The 23,096-nt window shown below is 46.8% G+C and overlaps 1 protein-coding gene across 2 annotated transcripts in view; it reads left to right on the forward strand.

Annotated features, from left to right (window-relative positions):
- The first annotated feature begins 727 nt into the window (after positions 1–727).
- ACSBG2 (acyl-CoA synthetase bubblegum family member 2) overlaps positions 728–23,096 on the forward strand; it is a 31,241-nt gene continuing 8,872 nt past the window's right edge. Inside the window, exons 1-9 of one of the 2 annotated variants that reach the window (XM_088838388.1) lie at positions 728–743; positions 2,339–2,568; positions 3,425–3,513; positions 4,242–4,362; positions 8,903–8,989; positions 13,292–13,441; positions 19,511–19,687; positions 22,500–22,681; positions 22,787–23,047. In XM_088838388.1, coding sequence (XP_088694514.1) covers positions 728–743; positions 2,339–2,568; positions 3,425–3,513; positions 4,242–4,362; positions 8,903–8,989; positions 13,292–13,441; positions 19,511–19,687; positions 22,500–22,681; positions 22,787–23,047 — 1,313 coding nt within the window. The remainder of the gene's footprint in view (positions 744–2,338; positions 2,569–3,424; positions 3,514–4,241; positions 4,363–8,902; positions 8,990–13,291; positions 13,442–19,510; positions 19,688–22,499; positions 22,682–22,786; positions 23,048–23,096) is intronic. The other variant, XM_055430292.2, reaches the window with a different exon arrangement.

Raw genomic sequence — 23,096 nt, forward strand, 5'->3', positions numbered from 1 at the left:
AACTCTTTATGTGCCAAAATTTGCTCTGTTTTATCCTTTAAGGCCTTTGAGTTTTTGTGTTGTACTATCTTTAAGGAAACAAACCAGAACCGAACTCTCTTGGGAGAGTTGCTTCTCTTCAGGAAACTCCAAAATGTTCTCTCACCCATAGGATCACATATAGATCTAGCCTCTACATTTTCACTGTTCAACAGACTCTTCTGGAAACTCGAAGAACTGCACTTGTTCTGGACTTTACAATTGCTGGATGATCTGGCATGCAGGCCTGGCTCCTCTCCTCCTAGGCCCAGGACAGGCAGGACTAATCAATCCCAGGGTTCTAGGCGACATGACTAAGCCAACAACAGAGCTGGCTTCAGACCTGCAGCTCCTTTACCAGGCCTGCTAAGTTCCCGGAGCTTCCAAGGTGGCGCTAGTGGTAAAGAACCCACCTGTCAATACAGCAGATGTAAGAGACACAGGTGTGATCCCTGGGTAGGGAAGATCCCCTGGAGGAGGGCATGGCAGCCCACTCCAGTATTCTTGCCTGGAGAATCCCATGGACAGAGGAACCTGGCAGATTACAGTCTATAGGGTCCACAGAGTTGGACATGACTGAAGCGACTTAGTAGCACATGCTAAGTTTCTTGCTCTGTGCCTTGCAGCACGGTGAAGTGGTCTCCGTAGACCCAGAAGGCCTGAAACCCAGACGACTCAAGAAGAGAAGGCTGAGGACCTTAAAGTAGACATGAGCCAAGAACAAGGTACGCTGTGCAAGAGGGAGAAAGGTGCGCTGATTCACCACTGTTTATAAGGGAGCCAGGGCTGGACAGTTAGGCACAGCCACTCTGTACCCCAGCTGCTGGCCTTGGCTGAGGTGCCCGATCCTAGAGGGCCAAGTCTCCACATGTGATGGGTAGCAGAGAGGGCAGACATAAAGGAGTGACAGCTGGGCTCCATCGTTCAGAGCAGAGCTCTGTGAGCCAAGTGACAGTGGGCGAGTCCCCTGCTCTTTTGAAGTCTCGGTTGTACTCCTTGTACTGGGGGGGGGGCATTAATAATAGAGGCTCCCTATGGCTTCTCTGGTGGCACAGTGGTAAAGAACCCATCTGCCAATGCAGGAGACGCAAGAGACTCGGGTTCAATCCCTGGGTCAGGAGGATCCCCTGGAGGAGGGCGTGGCAACCCACTCTGGCATTCATGCCTGAAGAATTAGATGGACAGAGGAGCCCGGAGTGGGTTGCCATTTCCTTCTCCAGGGCATCTCTGTGACCCATGGATCGAACCTGAGTCTTCTGCATTGGCAGGCAGGTTCTTTACCCCTGAGCCACCAGGAAGTCCAATAATATATATAAGAATATAATTATATATATATAGTACATATATATATACTTACTGTGTAAGAATATAGTTATTATATAGTACAGATGTAGTTATATATATATATGTAATTACACTTATGGTACAGATGTAATAATATATGTAATGCAGATATGTGTGTATACATATATTTCTAGTTAATGATTCAAATGCTAAAGGCTGATTCACATCAAATGATTCAAATGTTTCTAAAAGGAATAAAATAATGCCATTTACCACCTATGAATGGCCATAGTTATTATCATACTAAGTCAGAAAGAGAATGACAAATACCATATGATATCACTTATATGTGGAGTCTCAAATAAGACACAAATGAACTTATCTATGAAGCAAACAGACTCACAGACATAGAGAATAGACTTGTGGTTGCCAAGGGGATGGGGGAGGGATGGACCGGGAGTTTGGGATCAGCAGACGCAAACTGTTATACAGAGGATGGATCAACAAGGTCCTGCTGTATAGCACAGGGAGCTCTATTCAATATTCCTTGACAAGCCACAATGGAAAAGAACATATGTGTGCCAAACGGAGTCACTTTTGCTGTACAGCATAAATTATCACAACACTGTAAATCAACTATACTTCAATAAAGTGTTTAAAAAAATGATTAAAATGTTGAAAAGTGAAATGGATGCAGCTTTCTTTGAAATGTGTCAAAAAGGAAGATGGCATGATGGATGGATAAATAGAGGGGTTGCTGGATGTGCTAACAGCTGTAGGATTTGGTGGTGAGTAAGAGGGTGCTTGCTATACAAATCCAACTTTTTGTATGCTTGAAAATTTTCATAATAGACTGTTGGGGGAGGGTAAGGAAGAAATAAATAGGAACAGGGAAGCTTGAGTAGACCAGCACTGACCATGTGACTTCACTCGAAGCGTGGGATTCATTCAGTATCAAAAAAAGAGCCCCCTCCTGCCTCCTGAGTATGACGTGAATATAAAACATATGCCATCTAACCCTGGTGGTTATTTGCAGTTACTCCTAGGCTGTGGACCATTCACCGAGATGGAGAAGTCCTTATGAGGCTATCAAAACATGGGCCAGGCCATGAGAGCCCCATGACCATCCCTCAATTTTTAAGGGAGTCAGTCAACCGATTTGGGACTTATCCAGCCCTAGCATCAAAGAAGGATGGAAAGTGGGAAGTTCTGAACTACAACCAGTACTATGAGGCTTGTCGGAAGACTGCGAGAGCCATGCTCAAGGTAAATGAGTTGTTCACTCGCTCCTTTATTTGTTCATCATGTATTATATCATTCCTTCTATGTGTAAATACATATGGGGCAAAATGCACAAGGCACCCCAAGAAAGAAGGTTCACTGGTGAAAATGTTCTTTCAAATCTTTGTCCCCTCTCTAAGGAGTGCTTTAGTTGGATGTATCTGCCCGGGCTACATAACTGGAAGGCTTGACTGAGGTGGGAGGATCCACTTCTAAGCATGGCTAGCTCTTGGCAGGAAGCCTCAGTTTCTTCCTCTATGGAAGGTCCCTGGAGGAGTCAGATCCACAGAGACAGGAAGGATAATAGATGGTGGGGGCCAGGGGCTGGGGATAGAGTTTCAGTTTGGGAAGATGAGAAAGTTCTAGAGACGGATGGTAGGGACGGTTGCATAACAGTGTGAGTGTACTTTTTTTGGTCACATTGTGAGGCTTGCGAGATCTTAGTTCCCACAGCAGGGGTGAACTTGGGCCCTCAGCACTGAAAGCATGAAGTCCTAACCACTGGACCACTGGGGAATTCCCCTGGATTTTGCGGGGTTTTTTAGGGTAAAGGAGCTTAATACCACTGAGCTGTGCACTTAAAGTTGGTTAGAATGATTAAAAACTGAAATCCATAAAAATTAGAATAAAAAAGGGGATATTAAGTACAGCGAGGCAAACCAGCCTCCCAAGAGTCACAAAAAACATCACACTCTGGATTTCCATCTCAACGTGGGCGTTCCCCCCACGTGACTTCCGTGGGCTCTGGAGTCCACCTTCTCCCAGTGAGCAGGTCCCACCTGGAAGCAAACCTCCTCTGTGTCTCCGTTTTCTGCTTGTCCGTCTGTTTTTGCCTTCCCAGCTGGGCTTGGAGCCTTTCCACTCAGTTGGCATCCTTGGGTTTAACTCCAAAGAGTGGATCCTTGCAGCTGTTGGTGCTGTCTTCGCAGGGTAAGATCCTGGGCCCTGGACCCTGTGAATGTTGGGGTGGGGTGGGAGGCTGCTGCTCCGGGGGCCTGGTGTCCACACAGGTTTCCACTGAGATATGAGCAGAGAGCCCTAGGCAAGCCAGTGAGATAGACACACACACACACACACACACACACACACACACACACACACATACCAGTCAAATGAAATATACCATAGGACTTGTACAGCTCAGGAATAAAAACACAGAAAGATTTTAAATGAGCAGGAAACTTGAAGGGAAACATCACTAAGGGAAGCAGCCAACAAGCACTTGGAAAGCTCCTTGAAGTCATCTGGCAGCAGGCAGATACAAACCGACCACATAATGGTTGAAAGCAAAAAGTAAATGTTGTGAGTGAAGGGAACAGATGGCTGGGGAAGGGGTGGGGGTTCCAAACCCCACCTCTTATTTACTATGGGACCCTGAACAAGCGACTTCCCTCCCTTGAGCCTCAGTTTCCTCATCTGTAAAATGGGTACTGTGAGGGCTCCATGTCACAGCAACATCACAGGAGTCCACACTCCCATCATCGCTGTCATTCCTGTTCTTTTTGTCACTGTCCAGTTGTGGAGGGAGGGATGCTGGTGGCAGGACTTCAGACTCAGAACTTGCTGGCAGACCCTACCCCCAGACCGTTTCCTCCCCTTCCAGGATGTTCTTGACTCAGGTATGTGGGAACACACATGCGTGTGTTTTCTTTTCCCAGGGGCTTCTGTGTTGGTATTTATGCCACCAACTTCGCGGACGCCTGTGAGTATGTCATTACTCACGCCAAAGTGAACATCCTGCTGGTGGAAAATAACGCACAGTTGCAGAAAATCCTTTCGGTAACAACTGCCCCCAACCCCCAACCCCCCGCCCGCCACCACCCATCACCAAGGAAGAATGGATGTGTGCAGAGTGGAGGAGTTTAACTTCTAAAGCGTATTCTTCTCCTACTTGGCCTCCATTTTTTTGATGTGGACCATTTTTAAAGTCTTTATTGAATTTGTTACAATACTGCTTCTGTTTTAGGTTTTGGTTCTTTTTGGCTGAGGGAGGTATGTGGAATCTTAGCTCCCCGACCAGGGACCAAACCTGCACCCCCTGCATTGGAAGGTGAAGTCTTAACCCCTGGATCATCAGAGAAGTCCCCTGGGCCTCCATTTTTAAAAATGCATTTGTGCGTTATTTCATATACAGTCCACTGTTTATCAGTTTTCTCTTAGAAACGTTATCTTGAGCCTTGTTACACTCTCAGTTTTCATCTCTTAAAATCATCCTCTTTTCTCAAATGCTTTTTTGTGTTTCTCTTCTGTTTCCTCCCCAAGTCTGACTGCTTCACTGTTTGACTACTTTCTGGTGGATGTCTGACTCTCCCCCCAGGGCTTGTATGTTTGCTTTGGGTTCTTCCTTTCAAGCTGTGTTAAGCTTGTTGCATCTTACATTTTGTATTAGAAGTTTGGGGGGTGATTTTCCTCTGCTTTGCTGTGACTTTTTAAAATGTTTCTTTTCGGTTGTGCTGGGTCTTCGCTGCTGCTCGTGGGTTTTCTCTAGTCGTGGTGAATGGGGGCTACTCTTTGTTGCAGTGAGGGGGTTTCTCATCGTGGTGGCTTCTCTTGTTGTAGAGTATGGGCTTTAGGGCATACAGGCTTCGGTAGTTGCTCTGCAGCATGCGGAATTGTCCTCGACCAGGGATTGAACCCATGTCCCCCTGCATTGGCAGGCAGATTCTTATCCACTGTATGACCAGGGAAATCCTATGATGACTTTTTGCACTCAGTGAAATCTGACTCCTCTCTTACTCCTTTTTTTCCTCCTTGCATTATCTTTGTATGGATGCTGGAGAAACGTTTCCCATGATTTGTGCTTGAATGATTGCAGTTGTCTGAACCAGCTTTTGACAGAAGTATTCTGAAAGGAGGGAAGTCCCTGGGAAGAGTGAACCTCCATGGCCAGAGTCGTTGCTCAGCCCAAGAGCCACTGTGACTATTTCTTTCTTCCCTCCTTTCCTTCTGTATTTTTTTTGGCCACACCACGCAGCATGTGGGATCTTAGTTTCTCAACCAGGGGTCAAACACATACCCTATGCATTGGAAGTATGGAGTCTTAACAACTGGCCCACCAAGGAAGTCCTCTGACTGTTTCTTTAATACCCTATTCCATTTCTCCTGTGTTACACGTTTCATATTTCTGAAGTTGAGATTCAAGTCTTGCCATCAGTGCCAAAGACAGTATCCTCGGAACATGAAGGGTGTTTGTCCACACAGTAACTTCACTGAGACTAAGGTAGATTCACCAGACTCAGTGAAATCCAGCCTGACATAGTGAAAGTGGACATTTTGTGCCACCAGGCCTCCTTCAACGCAAAGCCTAATTCCTGAGCTGGTTCAGGAAGCACAGACTTCTACTTTCTGGTTGTCTTTCTGTTGTTGCTTTTTTGTTGTTGTTGTTTTGGCTGCACCACGTGGCATGCGGGATCTTAGTTCCCTGACCAGGCATTGAACCCGTGGCCCCTGCAATGGAAGCATGGAGTCTTAACCACTGGACTGACAGGAAAGTCCCCAGACTTCTACTTTCTGAGATTGCTTTCTGAAGCCATGCTTCTTTGGTCCCTGGTACTCCATTCATGTCCTGTCTGTCCTGTTCATAGCAGAATGCACTGCTTGCGAGGTGGCTGGTGATAAGTGAGGGTAGGGCCCTTTTCCTCCTTGCTGTGAAGACAGGCTTCTGATTTGGGTTTTCCCGCTGTTAGAAAATGCTTCGTGTCCCATCCTTCCCCTGCAGCCACCTCGCTGCTATGACTTCCAGTCCTTGGTCTGGTATCTTCAACCTCCAGGCATAAAACAATATCTGAATTATTTCCATCTCCTAGTTTCACTTTCCAGGTGGCTCAGTGGTAAAAATAAATCTGTCTGCCAATGCCCCAAATGCAGGAGACATGAGTTCAATCCCTGGGTTGGGAAGATCCCCCGGAGAAGGAAATGGCAACCTACTCCAGGATTCTTGCCTAGAGAATCCCACGGACAGAGGAGCCTGGTGGGCCGCAGTCCATCGGTGGGGAGGGTTTGGATATGACTGAGCACGCACACAGAGACTGAGTCTGACCGAAGAGGCAGTTTGCGGAAGATTTGTTGTTCTGGTTGCTCTGACAAAAGACTCAGAGCCAGGCTCCTCCCAAACTGCATGTTCAGGTCCACTTGGAAATCCTTCTTTCTTGGTGATGTTCGCAGTCTGTAACCCTCCCGGGCTTCCTTCTTCCTTCAGAATAAACTGCAGACTCCTCGCCATCACTCCCCCAGGGCATGGCCTCCTGGCCCTCACACCCTTTCCTGCCCCCTCCCCTGGACTCCTCCCTTCCACCCTCACTCCGGATCATCCTGGACTTTTTACATCCCTCAAACATGCCAGCCACTGCCTGCTTCAGGTTTTTTGGATGTCTGTTCCTTCTCTCTCTGGAAAACTCTTGTCCAAATGTGAAAAGCACTGCTGTCATGTTTTCTCTCCAGGCCATGGCAGAGACTTGGCTATAATCAGCATTCTTGATGCTGGAAGTGACATCTTCATTGCATTGGCTAGGAATGTGCCACGGACACAAATGTCCTCCCCTTGCATGAACAACAAGATTCTTGCACGGTACAAGAATTTCCTGAACCTTACAGTTCTAGGTTTAGGTAGAGCGTTCTGAACCTGCCCAGGTTCCAGCCACCTTCATGGAGAATTTCTGTGGCCTGATGCCAACTAGAAGTTTGGCTGGATCTTGGCTGTGTAGCTCAAGGTGCCAAGAGAGGAGGAGCCAAGAAGGTTGTCCTTTGACTCACCAACTAAGAGGCACAACTCGGTGCAGCAGAACTGAGGAGGCTGTTGCCCTCAGCCCTCTTCAATGATTGGGATCTACTGATACCAACCACAAAGAACTTAGCAGTCCTAAGACCAGGTTGCTTAGTATCAGTCAAGGCACAGAGCCAGGTTTTACTGTGTGGGCAGGGGAGAGAAAGAGGTAGGGGTCCCTGCGGGAGAGAGCTTAGGACATGGGCTCCTGGGCCAGGTTATCCTGAGGTCCATGCATGACATTGACTGTGTGGATCACAACAAACTGTGGAAAATTCTTAAAGCAATGGGAATACCAGACCACCTTACCTGCCTCCTGAGAAACCTGTATGCAGGTCAAGAAGCAACAGTTAGAACCAGACATGGAACAATGGACTGGTTCAAAATTGGGGAAGGAGTACATCAAGGCTGTATATTATCACCTTGCTTGTTTAACTTATATGCAAAGTACATCATGAGAAATGCCAGGCTGGATGAAACTCAAGCTAGAATCAAGATTGCTGGGGAAAAATATCAATAGCCTCAGATATGCAGATGACACCACCCTGATGACAGAAAATGAATAGGAACTAAAAAGCCTCTTAATGAAAGTGAAAGAGGAGAGTGAAAAAGCTGGCTTAAAACTCAATGTTCAAAAACCAAAAATCATGACATCCGGTCCCATCATTTCATGGCAAATAGATGTGGAAAGAATGGAAAGAGTGACAGACTTTATTTTCTTGGGCTCCAAAATCACTGGGGATGGTGATGGCAGCTATGAAATTAAAAGATGCTTGCTCCTTGGAAGAAAAGCTATGACAAACCTAGACAGCTTATTTAAAAAGCAGAGACATCACTTTGCTGACAAAAGTCTGTATAGTCATGAGTGAGTGAGTGAGTGAAGTCGCTCAGTCATGTCAAGACTCTTTGCGACCCCATGGACTATAGTCCACCAGCCTCCTCCGTCCATGGGATTCTCCAGGCAAGAATACTGGAGTGGGTTGCCATTTCCTTCTCCAGGGAATCTTCCCGACCCAGGGACCAAACCCAGGTCTCCCACATTGCAGGCAGACGCTTTAACCTCTGAGCCACCAGGGAAGCCCCTGTATAGTCATAGCTATGGTTTTTCCAGTAGTCATGTATGGATGTTGGGAGTTGGACCATAAGTAAGGCTGAGGACCAAAGAATTGATGCTTTAGAATTTGTGGTTCCTGAGAAGACTCTTGGGAGTCCCTTGGACTGCAAGGAGATCAAACCAGTTAATCCTAAAGGAAATCAACCCTGAATATTCATTGAAAGGACTGATGCTGAGGCTGAAGCTCCAATCCTTTGGCCACCTGATGCAAAGAGCAGACTCACCGGAAAGGCCCTGATTCTGGGAAAGATTGAGAGCAAGAGGAGAAGGGGGCGACAGAGGATGAGACGGTTGGATGGCATCATCGACTCAATGGACATGCGTTTGAACAAACTTAGGGAGATAGTGAAGGACAGGGAAGCCTGGGGAGCTACAGTCCATGAGGTCGCAAAGAGTCCTACGCGACTGAGCGACTGAACAATAAACGCACAACTTTCTTTCAGATTCCGAGGAACAAGATGGAGACCCTAAAAGCGATTGTTCAGTACAAGCCACCCATGGACGAGAGCCTGTGTAAAAACCTGTACTCTGTAAGTGTCAAAGGAGAGGACGGGGCCTCAAAGGGAAGGAGGGCACTGGCAGAGGAAGTGGGTGGTGAGCAAGGGGGAGGGCGGAGCCATACCAAGGAACTGAGTGAGGACTCCAGGGAGCTGGGTCGTGAGCAACAAAGCGGGTAGTAGTAGCGGTGGTTTAGTCGCTCAGTCGTGTCCCACTCCTCGCGACCCCGTGGACTGCAGCCCGCCAGGCTCCTCTGTCCATGGGATTCTCCAGGCAGGAATACTGGAATGGGTTGCCATTTCCTTCTCCAGGGGATGTTCCCAACCCAGAAATAGAAGCTGTGTCTCCTGCATTGCAGGCAGATTCTTTACCGACTGAGTTAGAAGGGAAGCCCACAGAAGTGGGTGGGGACTCACCCACCCACTGAGTGGTGGGCAAGGGAGAAGGCAAGACCTCACAAGAGAAGCGGGTGAGGCTTTTGAGAGATTTTTTTGTGCCATGAAGGGTCTGATTTCCTGGAAGGTGTCTGTTCTGGTAATTTATTTCTATGTAACAATCACCCCCCAAATTGGTGGCATAAGACAGTACTAATCATTTTATTATTAGGCTTTTTTTTTTTTTTCAGAGTGTTAGCGTAACTGAGGATTTCCTTGGTGGCACGGTGGTAAAGAATCTGCCTGCCAATGCAGGAAATGTGGGTTTGATCCCTGGGCGGGGAAGATCCCCTAGAGTAGGAAACGGCAACCCACTGCAGTGTTCTTGCCTGGAAAAATCCCAAGGACAGAGGATACTGGTGGGCTAAAGTCCATTGGGTCGCAGAGTGGGAAAGACAGCGCCTGCGTGCCCACACAGCGTAACTGAGAAAATACTGCAGCGCTGAAAATAAGACATGTTGGAACTCACAACATTAAGTTTAAATATTTAACTTATACTCAAGTCAGAATTTATTATAAATTTACTTTCCTGGCTCTCACAGATGCAAAGTCATCAGCATCTTTATTAAAACCATTAGCCATTTTTAGTGTATGAAAATACACATACAAGGGGCACCCATTTCTGCTATGGCTTGGAACAACAGCCCTGTTGGAGCCTGCCTTTTTTTTCAAATTTTGATGTTTCATCAATCAGAGATTTGCTTTTTTGATATTGACTTTTAAAATATTGCATTGAAATATTATTTTATTTCAATGCTTTTTTTTGGGGAAATTCCCTAAAAAAATTTGCAAAGAGAAGCCCCTGGTCCACAATCTGGTCCTGACTCTGTATCTGGACTCCTCCAGCACCTTTCTTTCTCTTTTTCTGCTTCTGCGATGTATTCAGGACCTGTGGGCTTGTCTGGTAGCTCAGATCTCCACAGAGAATGTTTTTTTGTTTGTTTTGTTGTTGTTGTTGCCATGCTGGGCAGGATGCGGGGAGGTTTGTTCCCTGGCCAGGGATGGAACCTGCACCCCCTGCAGTAGAAGGAAGCTCGGAGTCTTTAACCACTGGACCACCGGGAAAGTCTCCAGAGAGAATGTTCTGAGGAGAGAAATATTCAAGCAGAAGCTGTCCTGCCTTGCATGACCTATTCTTGGAAGTAGCACATGGAGGCCAAGCTGCAGACCAGACTCCACCTCTTACTGAGGAAGGGACAGGGCCCCTGAAAACTGTGTGACATCACACACGTCACATTTACTTTTTTTTTTTGCAAATTCACTCTGCCTCAGGGCCTTCTAGAGTCAGAAAACGCTTGAGTGCAAGCAACAGAGACACACGTAAGCCAAAGGAGAGGGTTTGGGTCTTGTTTCTAAGGATACAACAAGTTAACTCACAGAAGTCAGGGCAGGAGGTCTGTGAGGGACCAGCCCAGGCTCCTGCTGTTAATGTTCCTGAGATCAGGCCATCAAACCCATGATCCAGATCAGAAGTCCTAACGTGTCATGGAATTTATTTGGTTTTCCCTCCGCTCAAGTGGGAGGAAAGATGACAGTGATCCTTTCTGGCCGAAACACTCGCCAGCCTGTGCACCTTTCAGAAAACCTTGGAATATTAAGACCAGGATGATAACTAAGTAAGACAACTGATCAGAATCACAGAACTTTCAGAGGTTAAAAGTGACCATCACGGCAACAAGATCTTAAGTCTGGATAAGTTAAAGCCTTTTGTTAGAAACAGTATGTACAGCAGGGTTTCTCAGCCTCATTGGATATTCGAGGTGGATAATTTTTTTCTTTTGAACTTGTTATTTTGTATTAGGATGTAGCCGATTAATAATATTGTGATAGTTTCAGGTGAACAGTGAAGGGACTCAACCATACATAAACATGCATCTATTCTCCCCAAAACTTCCCTCCCATCCAGCTGTCACATAACACTGAGCAGAGTTCAGGGTGGATAATTCTTCATTGTGGGGGCTGTCCTGTGCAATTTTAGGTGTTAAGCAACAACCCTGGCCTCCCTCCATCTACTACATCCTAGTTGAAACAATCACAAATATCCTCAGACACTGCCTAGGTCCTCTGGCCGGGGGGTGGGGAGATGGGGGGTGGAGCATGGGCAAAATTGCCCCTGGTGGAGGACAATGATTTATAGGCAACAGTTTTGTGACAGATTAGGTATCTACTCTCTGCCAGGGTGGGTAGAACCTCCCATTTTTAGATTCAGTTTAGGAATACATTCATTAGAACTCAGAGATAAAGGAAATGCCTGGGAAATTAAAAGGTGAAATTTGAGCGCAGGGGGATGACACAAGAAGACCATTAACTGGGCAGGTGGTGATGCCTGGATTTGGACTCGGGACCAATTCCGGATTTCCAATAGAGGATTGGATTGGACCAGGTTGGGTCCAGTGCCTATGTGATCCCATCATCTGTGGCCATGGGAGGATGAAGTCCAGCGCCTGCCATTAGGGGAGCATCCTTTTGGGGGGGGGTGCTTGGGGCATTTCTCAGAGAAAGGACAGGGTCACTCCAAAGGTCTGTGTGCACTGCTCCTCTCAACATCACTCTGCCCTGTTAGAGATGCTCTAGTGTAAGGTCCTTCCCTTTTGGATGGGGCCAGCATTTCCCTGTCAGGTTGCAGGCAATGCTGGCCATTTCTAGAGGACATGGAGAGCTCTCTATTTTGCAGACAGGACACTGTCCTCCTCCAGAGCCTCACTGGAGGATCAGAGACAGCATTTTTGCAGCTCTCACATGAAATTCGGTTCATACAGCCCAACAGTTCCTTGTGAGGCATCAAATTCTAAGGTAATTAAGAGCACAGGCTCTGGACTCTTGCGTTAAAATGCTAGCTCCTCCGTTTACTTAGTGTGTGACCCTGGGCAGGTAACTTACTGCCTCTGAGCCTCAGCTTCTTCATCTGCCAGAGGGAGATGATGTATGTCTTATCACTAAGGATATCTTTGGTTGCAAGTGATAATAGCCTAACCCCAAATGGCTTAAGCTTCAAAGATCATTTGTTGGCTCATGTAACTACAACCCATGCACAGCTGGAATCAGGAGCTCAAATAACATGCCCAAGGTTCCATTTGGTGGTGAAGTGGTAAAGAACCTGCCTGCCAGTGCAGGAGACATAAGAGATGTGGGTTCAATCTCTGGGTCAGGAAGATCCCCTGGAGAAGGAAATGGCAACCCACTCCAGTATTCATGCCTGGAGAATCCCCATGGACAGAGGAGACTGGTGGGCTATAGTCCATTGGTTGCAAAGAGTCAGACACAACTGAAATGACTTGGCAGGCTCCATTTTGCTCTCCACTAACCTTGCTTCCCTCTATCCTGAGACAGTCCAGCAGCTCCTCAGATTACCTCATGTTCAGATGACTCATTCATGTCCCAGAACTTCCAGCCAAAGCCCTGACCTTCACTGTGATTGGACCATCTGAGGTCACATGTCCAGAACCAGTCAAATCACTGTGGCCCAGGCAGATGGGACCTTCTAGCTTAAGCCAATCAGGATGGCCTTCAGTTGCATCAGTCTGGTTACTAAGTTTGAGGTGCTGAGTGGAATCTGGAAAGGCAGAGAACAAATGATCCTGAACTCTGCTCTTCTAAGCATTTTACACATAGTGACCCATTTACTGCTTAGAACAACCCAAAGAGTTGGGCTTTGACATCATCGCCATTTTACCTATGAGAAAACTGAGGCCGAGGTGCTTGAGTAGCCTGCCCAGGAAGTGGAGGAGAAGCAGGTGTCTCAGGGCCTCTGTATGTAGTGACTTTCCTCCTGCTGGGAATCATCCTTCCAGGGCAGCTGGTGAGGCAAGACCTGACTGGGGGAGGGGAACACCTGGTATGCTGGGGGGCCCCCCTCACACCCTTGAGACGCCACCCTCTGCTGGTCTTTTCTTTCCATAGTGGGATGACTTCCTAGAACTTGGCAGTAGCATTCCCGATGACCAGCTGGACCAGATCATAAAAAGCCAGAAGGCCAATCAGTGTGCCGTGATCATCTACACTTCTGGGACCACGGGCCAACCCAAAGGGGTGATGCTCAGCCATGACAATGTAAGTGCTGTCTCTGCTGACGGGGTTGGACTCTGCAGCCTCCAGGGTCTCGTTGCCCTGGGGCAGAGGCCTTCAGACTGTTTTAGTTCTTGACCCACAGAAGCACAGTGGTGTTTAGGAGCACAGTGGCATGGGGGACCTTGATCTGTGGGGCAGAGAGACTTAGGCCAACACTTTCAAGATCGGGGTAGCACAGTGCAGGGGTTGAGATCAGGAACTCTGCAGGAGACCTGGCTCTATGATCCTGGGCAACACATCCAAGATCTCTAAGCCTTGCTTTCCTAATCTGTAAAATGGGTGTGATATAACAGTCCCTGCCTCCTAGGTTGTTTGAGCTCAGAACCATGCTTGATAAAATAAGTATGTGAAAGGGCAGTATAAACACTGAGTTTCAGGGGGTAAAGCAGGAGCTGGTGTTTTAGTTACTTGAAGAAGGCTCTGTGCTTGGGGAAAATGCATGCATGTCTGAGTGGAGTCCAAAGCTGATGGTAATTTAGGTCACTGGTAGGAAAGAAAAGGGGAATCCACACTAAAAGATCCTATTTATATAAAACCCTAGAAAGGGACTTCCCTGGTGGTCCAGTGGTTAAGATTCCACCTGCCAATGCAGGGGACACAGATTCAGCACCTGGTCTGGGAATATACCACATGCAGAAGGGCAACTAGGCCTGAGTGCAGCAACTCCTGAGCCGGCACGCTGTCGAGCCCATAGAGAAGCCAACAAGAGAAGCCACTGCAACGAGAAGTCCACGCACCACAACGAAGAGTCGCGCCTGCTCGCTGCAATTAGAGCAAGCCCATGTGTAGCAACAAAGACCCGTGCAGCTGCAAATTAATTTTAAAATAAATTAGAAAGTGGATATAATGACCTAACTGTAATTTAAAACTGTAACTAAATAAAAGATCCTGTTTATAGAAAACCCTAGAAACGGAATTCCCAGGAGGTCCAGTGGTTAGGATCCATGTGCCACTTCCAAGAGCCCAAGTTCAAACTCTGGTCAGAAAAATAAGCCCGTGTGGTGAAAACCCTAGAAAACGTAAACTTGTCTATAGGAACCAAAAGCAGATGGTGGCTGCTTGGGATGGCAAAAGGGAGGCATGACAAAGGGTGATGGGAACAGGGAACATTCACCATTTCAATGGTGGGCATGGCTGCACGGCTGTATATATAAGTCACTACGCACCAACTTGTACACCGCAAAGGCAGGTGGTTCCCTGTATGTCAACTACACCTTGATAAAGCCGTTGCTTTTGCTAAAGAACAAGAAAGATAGTGATGGTTCATTTCTGTGGCACGCCCGTGATATGCCAGGGTCCACCCCGAGAGTTTTGCACTTTGTAAATCCTCCCAGTGATTCTATGATTCTATCTATCAGGTGGCCGTGCTTTCTACAGATGAGAAAACCGAAGCCCAGAGAGGTTAAAATGCTGGGTCCAGGTCACACAGCAAGCAGCATGGCAGAGCCAGGATCTGAACTCGGGCAGGCTGGTGTCACAGTCCACATTTTCACCTACACTGTTGATCTATGTGGCTAAGGTGTAAAGATCATTAAAGATGCGATCACTATAAATATGCTGAAGCCAGCAGAAGAACAGTACGCAGAGCACAGGCGGTTTTTGTTAAAAACTGAAAAATGAAGCGACCGATGTACAAGCCTGTAAGCTTTAAAAGTACAAAAGCGTCTGGCAGGACGTACACCCAACACGTACACTCCCCTTTGTGAGTCAGAAAGACCGCTAGTTTTACAATGAAGCATTTCTTACTTAAATATATATATATATATATATATATATATATATATATATATTTGGCTGCACCAGGTCTTACTTGCAGCATGTCAGATCTTGCTCCCCGACCAGGGATTGAACCTGGGCCCCCTACACTGTGAGCACAGAGTCTTAGCCCCTGGACACTAGCAGGGACGTCCCAGCATTTCTACTTTATAATAGCTTTTTGCACCAACCCAGCTTAAGAGTTGACAGTACACACTGGCTTTTGCTCTGGCTGTTCCCTCTGCATGGAATTCTTTTTCCTAGAGACCAATTTGGCTTCCTCTTTCACCTCCTCGGGGTCCCTGCTCAAATGTTACCGCCTCTGTGAAGTTCTCCGTGACTTTCATGTTTGCTGCTGCTGCTGCTAAGTCACTTCAGTCGTGTCCGACTCTGTGTGACCCCATAGACGGAAGCCCACCATGCTCCCCCGTCCCTGGGATTCTCCAGGCAAGAACACTGGAGTGGGTTGCCATTTCCTTCTCCAATGTGTGAAAGTGAAAAGTGAAAGTGAAGTCGCTCAGTCGTGTCCGACCCATAGCGACCCCACGGACTGCAGCCTACTAGGCTCCTCCATCCATGGGATTTTCTAGGCAAGAGTACTGGAGTGGCTTGCCATTGCCTTCTCCGGACTTTCATGTTTAAAACAGCAAATAAAAATAAACCACCCCATCAGTCCTTGATCCCCTCTGGCTACTGTTTTCCATGCACTGACATATTATATTCAGTCACGTGTTTATCGTGAACATCAGCTCCTTGAGGGCAGGGGCAGTCTGTTGGGTTCACTGCTGTGTCTCCAGTGCTTGGTATACAGGAGGATTCAATCCATTTTGTGGACCGAAATGAATGAAGAGGGTCTGAGGAAGGCCCCACTCCACCCTAGCCAGCGTTCATACTCCTAGTGGCTTCATGTCTGCCGAGATCATCTCCTTGAAGACAGCTGATGAACGCCGAGCTCTTGGAGCAAGTCTGCCTAGATCTTCATCCTGGCTCCCCCATTTGCTAGCTGTGTGACCTGAGAAAACTCCGTTATCTTCTTTGGGCTTCAGTTTGCCCACCTGTGAAATGGAGACAAGAACAGTTGATACCTCTTAGAGTTGCCGTGAAGGTTAAATTATGTCCCATACTGTGTCAGTTAGCTACTGCTGTGTAACAAACCATTCTAGAACAGAGCAAATTGAAACACCAACAGTGTGTTATTTCTGGGTCTCAGATTTGGACCAGGGCTCAGCAGTGTCTTTTCTGCCCCACGGAGTGTCAGCTGGGGTCACTCAGCTGGTGCCCAGGCTGGGTTAACAGATCTGAGAGTAGCTTCACTCACATGTCTCCCGGGGCATGGAGGTAGTGAGGTTGTTGAATTTCTCAATGTGGTGCTGGCTCCCCTGAGGGCAAGCGCGCACTAGGTAAAGGCACAGGCTGACATCTATTAGGGCTCAGGGCCAGAAGTTCACATGGTGCCCCACTTTGCAGGTCAAAACCAGCCACTGGGCCGGCCCTGTGAGGGGAAGGGAGAACACACTCTAGCTCTGAATGGAGGGGGTGGCAGAGAATTCGCCGCTTTCTTTAACCTACACATGGGCTTCCCTGGGTCACTCAGACAGTAAAGAATCTGCCTGCAGTACAGGAGACCTGGGTTCAATCCCTGGGTTGGGAGAATCCCCTAGAGACGGGACTAGCTACCCACTCCAGTATTCTTGCCTGGAGAATTCCATGGACAGAGAAACCTGGAAGGCTACAGCCCATGGGGCCGCAAAGAGTCAGACGTGACTGAGCGGCTAACACTTCACTTAACCTACACACAGATATAAATGCTCAGAGTGACGCCTGGCACACAGCCTCATCAGCGTCCCTTACTGTGACTTTCAGTGCATGATTGACTGGAGACGCTTTAATACATCTTTTGTTGTCCATTATTGACTGGGGACGCATCAGTACATTTTTAGACACTGATACAATTAAAATCAAGTGTGAAGTTGTTAGAGCTTAAAGTTGAGCAAAGTTTCACTAGACAACTTACGATTGTCATTATCATTCACGTTTTTCTGTTAGGTTTTTGTTCCAACTGAGTGTATGGGATAAGTGCTAATTTATTACCATAAAATCTTCAAAGATGACACATGGTGAAATTTTACACAAAGATGAATTTTTCAGTGAATTTTATGGGAATACTTTCTCTGATTGTCTGAGCAACGTACATACAAGTGTCTCAGAAAATGACAGTTCTTCAGAACATAGTTCTGACTCAGACAATATGAATGCAGACCATCAAGAAGACAAAAAATCTTAGTGATTGATTCTGATGTGGAAAGTGAAACTCATGATGAAGAGAAGACTCTACACACAAGTCTGTCAGGTGTAAACTGCTGAATGTCATGACCTGCAAAACAGTGTTAGTGAAATCACAGAATTGATTTTTGGCTGGCCAAAATGAAAACTCCAGCCGCAGGCATTAGTTTCTGCAAGAATTCCCCAGTCAATAATGAGTTAAAGTCATCATAATCGTTATCATTTTTATAGCAAGAAGTCAAAGCTAGTCCCAGGTTCTCAACATATGTCCACAGTTCAAAGTTTCTCCCATTCTATAGAATACTAGGCCATGCTGAGATAAACAGATATTAACCCCTCACAGAAACCCCATGAGGTTAAGATGTGTCATTAACCCCTTTCATAGATGGGGAAACAGGCTCAGAGTGGGGATATGACTTGAGCAAGGTCAGAGAGCAAAGAATGAGCTTGAGCCAGGTTCTGAAACCACAGGTGTTTAAATGACTGTAAATCACAGTCTGCACGCGCCTAGCCCCTTTTCTCAACAAATGGGAGCTGGATTCCTTTGGCCTCTGGAAGTGACAGTGCTTATGGGGGCAGAAGGAAAATCCCTCCATCCTGAGACCCAGAGAAAGACAAGGGATGAATCTTGAGGGCTCACCATGGACCAAGCGTTTTTCATGTTTCCTTGCTCTTAAATGTCCCTTCTCTTCTCTAAAATGTCCCTTCTCAACAAAAATTCACTGGGCACTTACTATGTGCTTGGAAAATGACTTTGGACAGAACAGACCCAATCTTGGCCCCCCGGGCAGACAGACAGGGAACGAATAAATAAAACCACTGAGATCGTGGCAGGTAGTACTTAGCGGATTAGACAGATGCTGGAAGCTTCGGTTTGGGGGTGAGACAGCTTCTCTAAGAGGTGACATTTAACTAGCAATTCAGCATCCAAGGAGTTATTAATAGTTGTGGAGACAGTTGAAGGAAGCAGATCCCAGGCAGTGGGAAAGGCCAGTGCAAAGGCCCTGAGGCAGGACCTCACCTGACCTGTTGGAATAACAGTGCAGAGGCCCATGTGGCCAGATTAACGACCAGTTTATGATGCCAGTAAGAAGTGTAGATTGCTAAATTATAGATATGCTAAAACTTTACATGAAAGTATGCATTGGAGAAAGAAAAACATTCATAGGGTTAAAAGCAGCTACACTCCAATAAAAATTTAAAAATTTTTAAAGAAAAAACATTAATATACTAATTGTTGGGATGTTTATTCCATGGGATTAAGGGTAGTCTTTTTGTCCAGTGTTGGTTTCTTAATTTTATGTTGGCACAAGGAAATTCTGTGCCCATTTTACAGATGAGCAAATAGAGGTTGCAAGGGATTTTAAGCAAATAGCCCAGGGTCACTCAGCTAGTAAATGGTGGAGTCAGGATTTCTTTTGTGTGTGTGGCTGTGCTGGGTCTTAGTCATGGCATGTGGGATCTTTCACTGTGGCAAGCAGGCTCAGCAGTTGTGGTGCACGGGCTTAGCTGCCCTGCGACATGTGGGCTCCTAGTTCCCTGACCAGAGACTGAACCTGATCTTCCACATTAGAAAGTGGATTCTTAACCACTGGACCACCAGGGAAGTCCCTAGAGTCAAGATTGCTTCTGAGACACTTCCTGAGTCCTTCAGATTTTCCGACTTTCCCAGTAGACATCCTGACTCTAGGGTCTTCTTTTGGATCCTGGGGCATCTGGTAATCCCCCAAAGCTGCCTACTGTAGTTTACAGTTCGTCCCAGCCTCAGGCAAGTTAGTGAACTTCTCTGTGCCTCTGGTTTCCCATTTCAACGATGGGGGAGAATCACAGTTATCAACCCCAGTGTTAAGATGAGGACTAAATGACTCCATGTTTGTAAAGAACAGGAGCAGTGCCTAGCGTTTAGGATGTGCCTTGTGTTTGTTAAAGAACTGCATTTAAACAGCCCTCAGGTGAGGAGGAGGAGGAAGTATGTTGGATCTCACTGGATCCTAAGTTCAGCTTGTGTTCTAGATCACGTGGACAGCCGGGTCGGTGGCGAGGGACTGCAACCTGGCTTATGCCTCTGAAAAGCAGGAGGTGGTGGTCAGCTACCTTCCTCTCAGCCACATCGCAGCTCAGATGATGGACGTCTGGGTGCCCATAAAGATCGGGGCTTTCATCTACTTTGCTGAACCAGACGCTCTCAAGGTATCAAGGCTGAGGGCAGCCCAGATGGGTGGACAGCTCCATCAGGGCCCAGATCTGGGGGTGTGGGGTCAAGGTGAAGGGCAGCTTGGAAGGGTGGATGGCTCCATCAAGGCCCAGATCTGGTAGGCAGAGGGGTTCCTTCTCTGTCCTCAGCTAATGGCCCCTTTAGTAGCATGTGAATCGGTTAACCACCTTCTTTTTGTTTTTATCTCTATCCAAGTCGTGGTGTCCATGCTTTTTCAGACTATATACTGAACTTAAGACTAACATGTGAATGGTACTAAAGCCAGAATTTGTGTGTGTGTGTAGCGGCTTTTTTTTTTTTTTTAATTCAGTATTCCCAGCTCCAAAACCCTCCACAAACCAAACATTTTTGGCAGTAGAATCTGACCTGAACTGATGTGAAGCTATTTGAGTCTTCACATTTACCCAACTTACTGGGAATATGTGTATCTACAGAAATATTAATGGGCTTCTCCAGTGTCTCAGTGGTAAACAATCTGCCTGCAATGCAGGAGGCACAGTAGACGGGACTTTGATCCTTGGGTTCAGGAAGATCACCTGGAGAAGGAAATGGTAACCCACTCCAGCATCCTTGCCTGGAGAATCCCTTGAACAGAGGAGCCTGGTGGGCCATGGTCCATTTGGTTGCAAAGAGTCAGACATGACTGAAGCAACTTAGCACTAGGAACAAAGCCGTTTTAACTTTGTTTTTGGCTTCAGCACACAGGATCTTAGTTCCCTGACCAGGGATCAAACTTATGCCCCCTGCAGTGGGAGCACGGAGTCTTAACCACAGGACTGCCAGGGAATTCCCTGTCTTAACCTTTTAAGCAACTGCCAGAGTGTTTTCAAAGAGGCTGTGCCATTTTACATTCCCACCAGAAGTGTATGAGAGGTCCATTTCCTCCATATCCTCACCAACACTTGTTGTTACTATTTTTGTTTTTATTACTATTGCCATCCTAGTGGATGTGAAGTGGTCTCTCTCCTATTAATTTGCATTTCTCAAATGATTAATGATGGTGAGCAACTTTTCTTGTGCTTATTGGCCATCTGTGTATCTTCTTCAGAAAAATCTCTTGTTCAGTTTTGCTCGAGTAAAAATTGAGTTGTATATCTTCTTGTTGAATGTTGTGTTCTTCATACAAATTGTTTATCAAATATAGGTTTTGCAAATACTCACTCCCAGTTCTGTGGCTTGTTTTCTCATTTTCTTACTAGTGTCTTTTGAAAAGCAGAAAATGTTCACCTCTAATGAGTGTTCAGTCAGTTCAGTCAGTTCAGTCGCTCAGTCGTGTCCGACTCTTTGCGACCCCATGAATCACAGCACGCCAGGCCTCCCTGTCCATCACCAACTCCCGGAGTTCACTCAAACTCATGTCCATCGAGTCGGTGATGCCATCCAGCCATCTCATTCTCTGTCATCCCCGTCTCCTCCCACCCCCAATCCCTCCTAGCAACAGACTCTTTTCCAGTGAGTCAATTCGTCACATGAGGTGGCCAAAGTATTGGAGTTTCAGCTTCAGCATCAGTCCTTACAATGAACCCCCAGGATTGATCTCCTTTAGAATGGACTGATTGGATCTCCTTGCAGTGTTACTCTCTAATTTATTGATTTTTTTTCCTTTCATGTTCTGGTGTAATTTGTAAGAAAATCATTGTCTACCCTAAGGGCTGGAGGAGGAAATGGCAACCCACTCCAGTGTTCTTGCCTGGACAATTCCATGGACAGAGGAGCCTGGTGGGCTACAGTCCATGGGGTCACAAAGAGTCAGACAAAACTAAGTGACTTACACATACTGTATCTAAAGGAACAGAGATTTTCTTCTATGTGTTCTTCTGGAAGGCTTTTAGATCTGTTAATAGCTCTTACTTTTAGGTCTGTGGTCCATTTTGAGGTAATTTTTGTGTCCGGCAAGAACGCTCTAAGTTAGCTAAGCCCTCTGCTTGTTTGTCTTTGGCACTTTTATTGAGTATCAAATGATCATAAATGTAAAGATTCATCTTTAGATTTTCAGTTCTGTTTCATTGATCTTTATGTCTATCCTTACACCAAACCTGACTTTATTTTTCCAGCTTTTTGGAAGTGAGATCACCTTGTCCCTGTTTACCAGGACTCTCCCAGTCTCATAAGTAAAAATCCCACATTCCAGGAACACCTCCAGTTCTGGACAAATCGGGACAGTTGATGACCCTACATTATAGTCAGTTTCAAAATCAAGTAATAGGAAGTCCTCTGATTTTGTTTTTCAGAATTGCTTTGGTTATTCTAGGTCGTCTGCATTTCCATGCAGCTGTCAGTTGGTATGAAATAGCTTGCCTATCTTTTATAGTGATGACATTGGACCTGTAGATCAATTTGAGGGAGACTCTTTCATGATACTCCACTTCATGCTTGGGCCACAGTTTCTTTAGTCACTCCCCCCACACTGGCTACGTAACCTGTTTTCATTTTATTACAGAATGATGCACTCAGAGCATCTCACACATGTTTCTCTGTGTATCAGAGTCTTTCGTCCAGCTGAGTTCTATCACCCACAGAAGTGAAGTTGCCTAGCTATATTTGAAATGTTAACAGCATTGTCACATTGCCTTCCAAAAATATTCTACCAGTCTGTACGCTCCACTATGTCCCCAGGGAGAACAGGTTACACTGATTGGCCACTGGCTGGTCATCGGGCTGGCTCCTGTGGGTCAGGAGCTCACCTTGGTCCAGAAAGCTAAAAGTTCTCCTGACCGGCCCTCAGTGGCTGAGGGGAGATGGATGCCTGGGGTGCAGGTGTTGCTGACTGAGCTCTGTGCCCGGCAGGGCACTTTGGTCAACACCTTGCAAGAGGTAAAGCCCACTGCCTTCCTGGGGGTGCCCCGAATTTGGGAAAAGATGCATGAGAAGATAAAGGAGGCTGTTGGCAAGTCTTCAAGCTTGAGGAAAAAGGTGTTTTTGTGGGCAAGAAATATTGGCTTCAAGGTCAACTCAAAAAGGATGCTAGGGTAAGTGGCGGGACCGCTGGGGCCAGGCATGGAGGGCGGTGGATGAGGGGGCTCAGCCTTCTCCAGCTGGGTCCCATCCACCCCTGTGTGGCTCTGTGGCTACAGAACCTTTCTTGGCATCCATGTTCACAGGGAACATGACCCTCCCATGAGCTACCGCATGGCAAAGGCACTCGTGTTCACCAAAATCAAGAATTCCCTTGGCCTGGAACACTGCCACATTTTTATCAGCGGGGCCGCACCCCTCAAACAGGAGACTTCTGAGTTCTTTTTAAGCCTGGACATACCAATATGCGAGGTGTACGGTTTGAGTGAAAGCTCAGGACCCCACTCCATATCCAGCCCGGCAAACTACAAGTTTCTAAGGTACTGGTCTCCTGGGCAACGCTGGGTCAAAGGGGATGGGGGTGGGAGG

Source organism: Moschus berezovskii, chromosome 8, assembly GCF_049115385.1.
Source record: "Moschus berezovskii isolate FMDL1 chromosome 8, NW_MosBer_1.0, whole genome shotgun sequence".
In the NCBI taxonomy this organism is placed as follows: Eukaryota; Metazoa; Chordata; class Mammalia; order Artiodactyla; family Moschidae; genus Moschus; species Moschus berezovskii.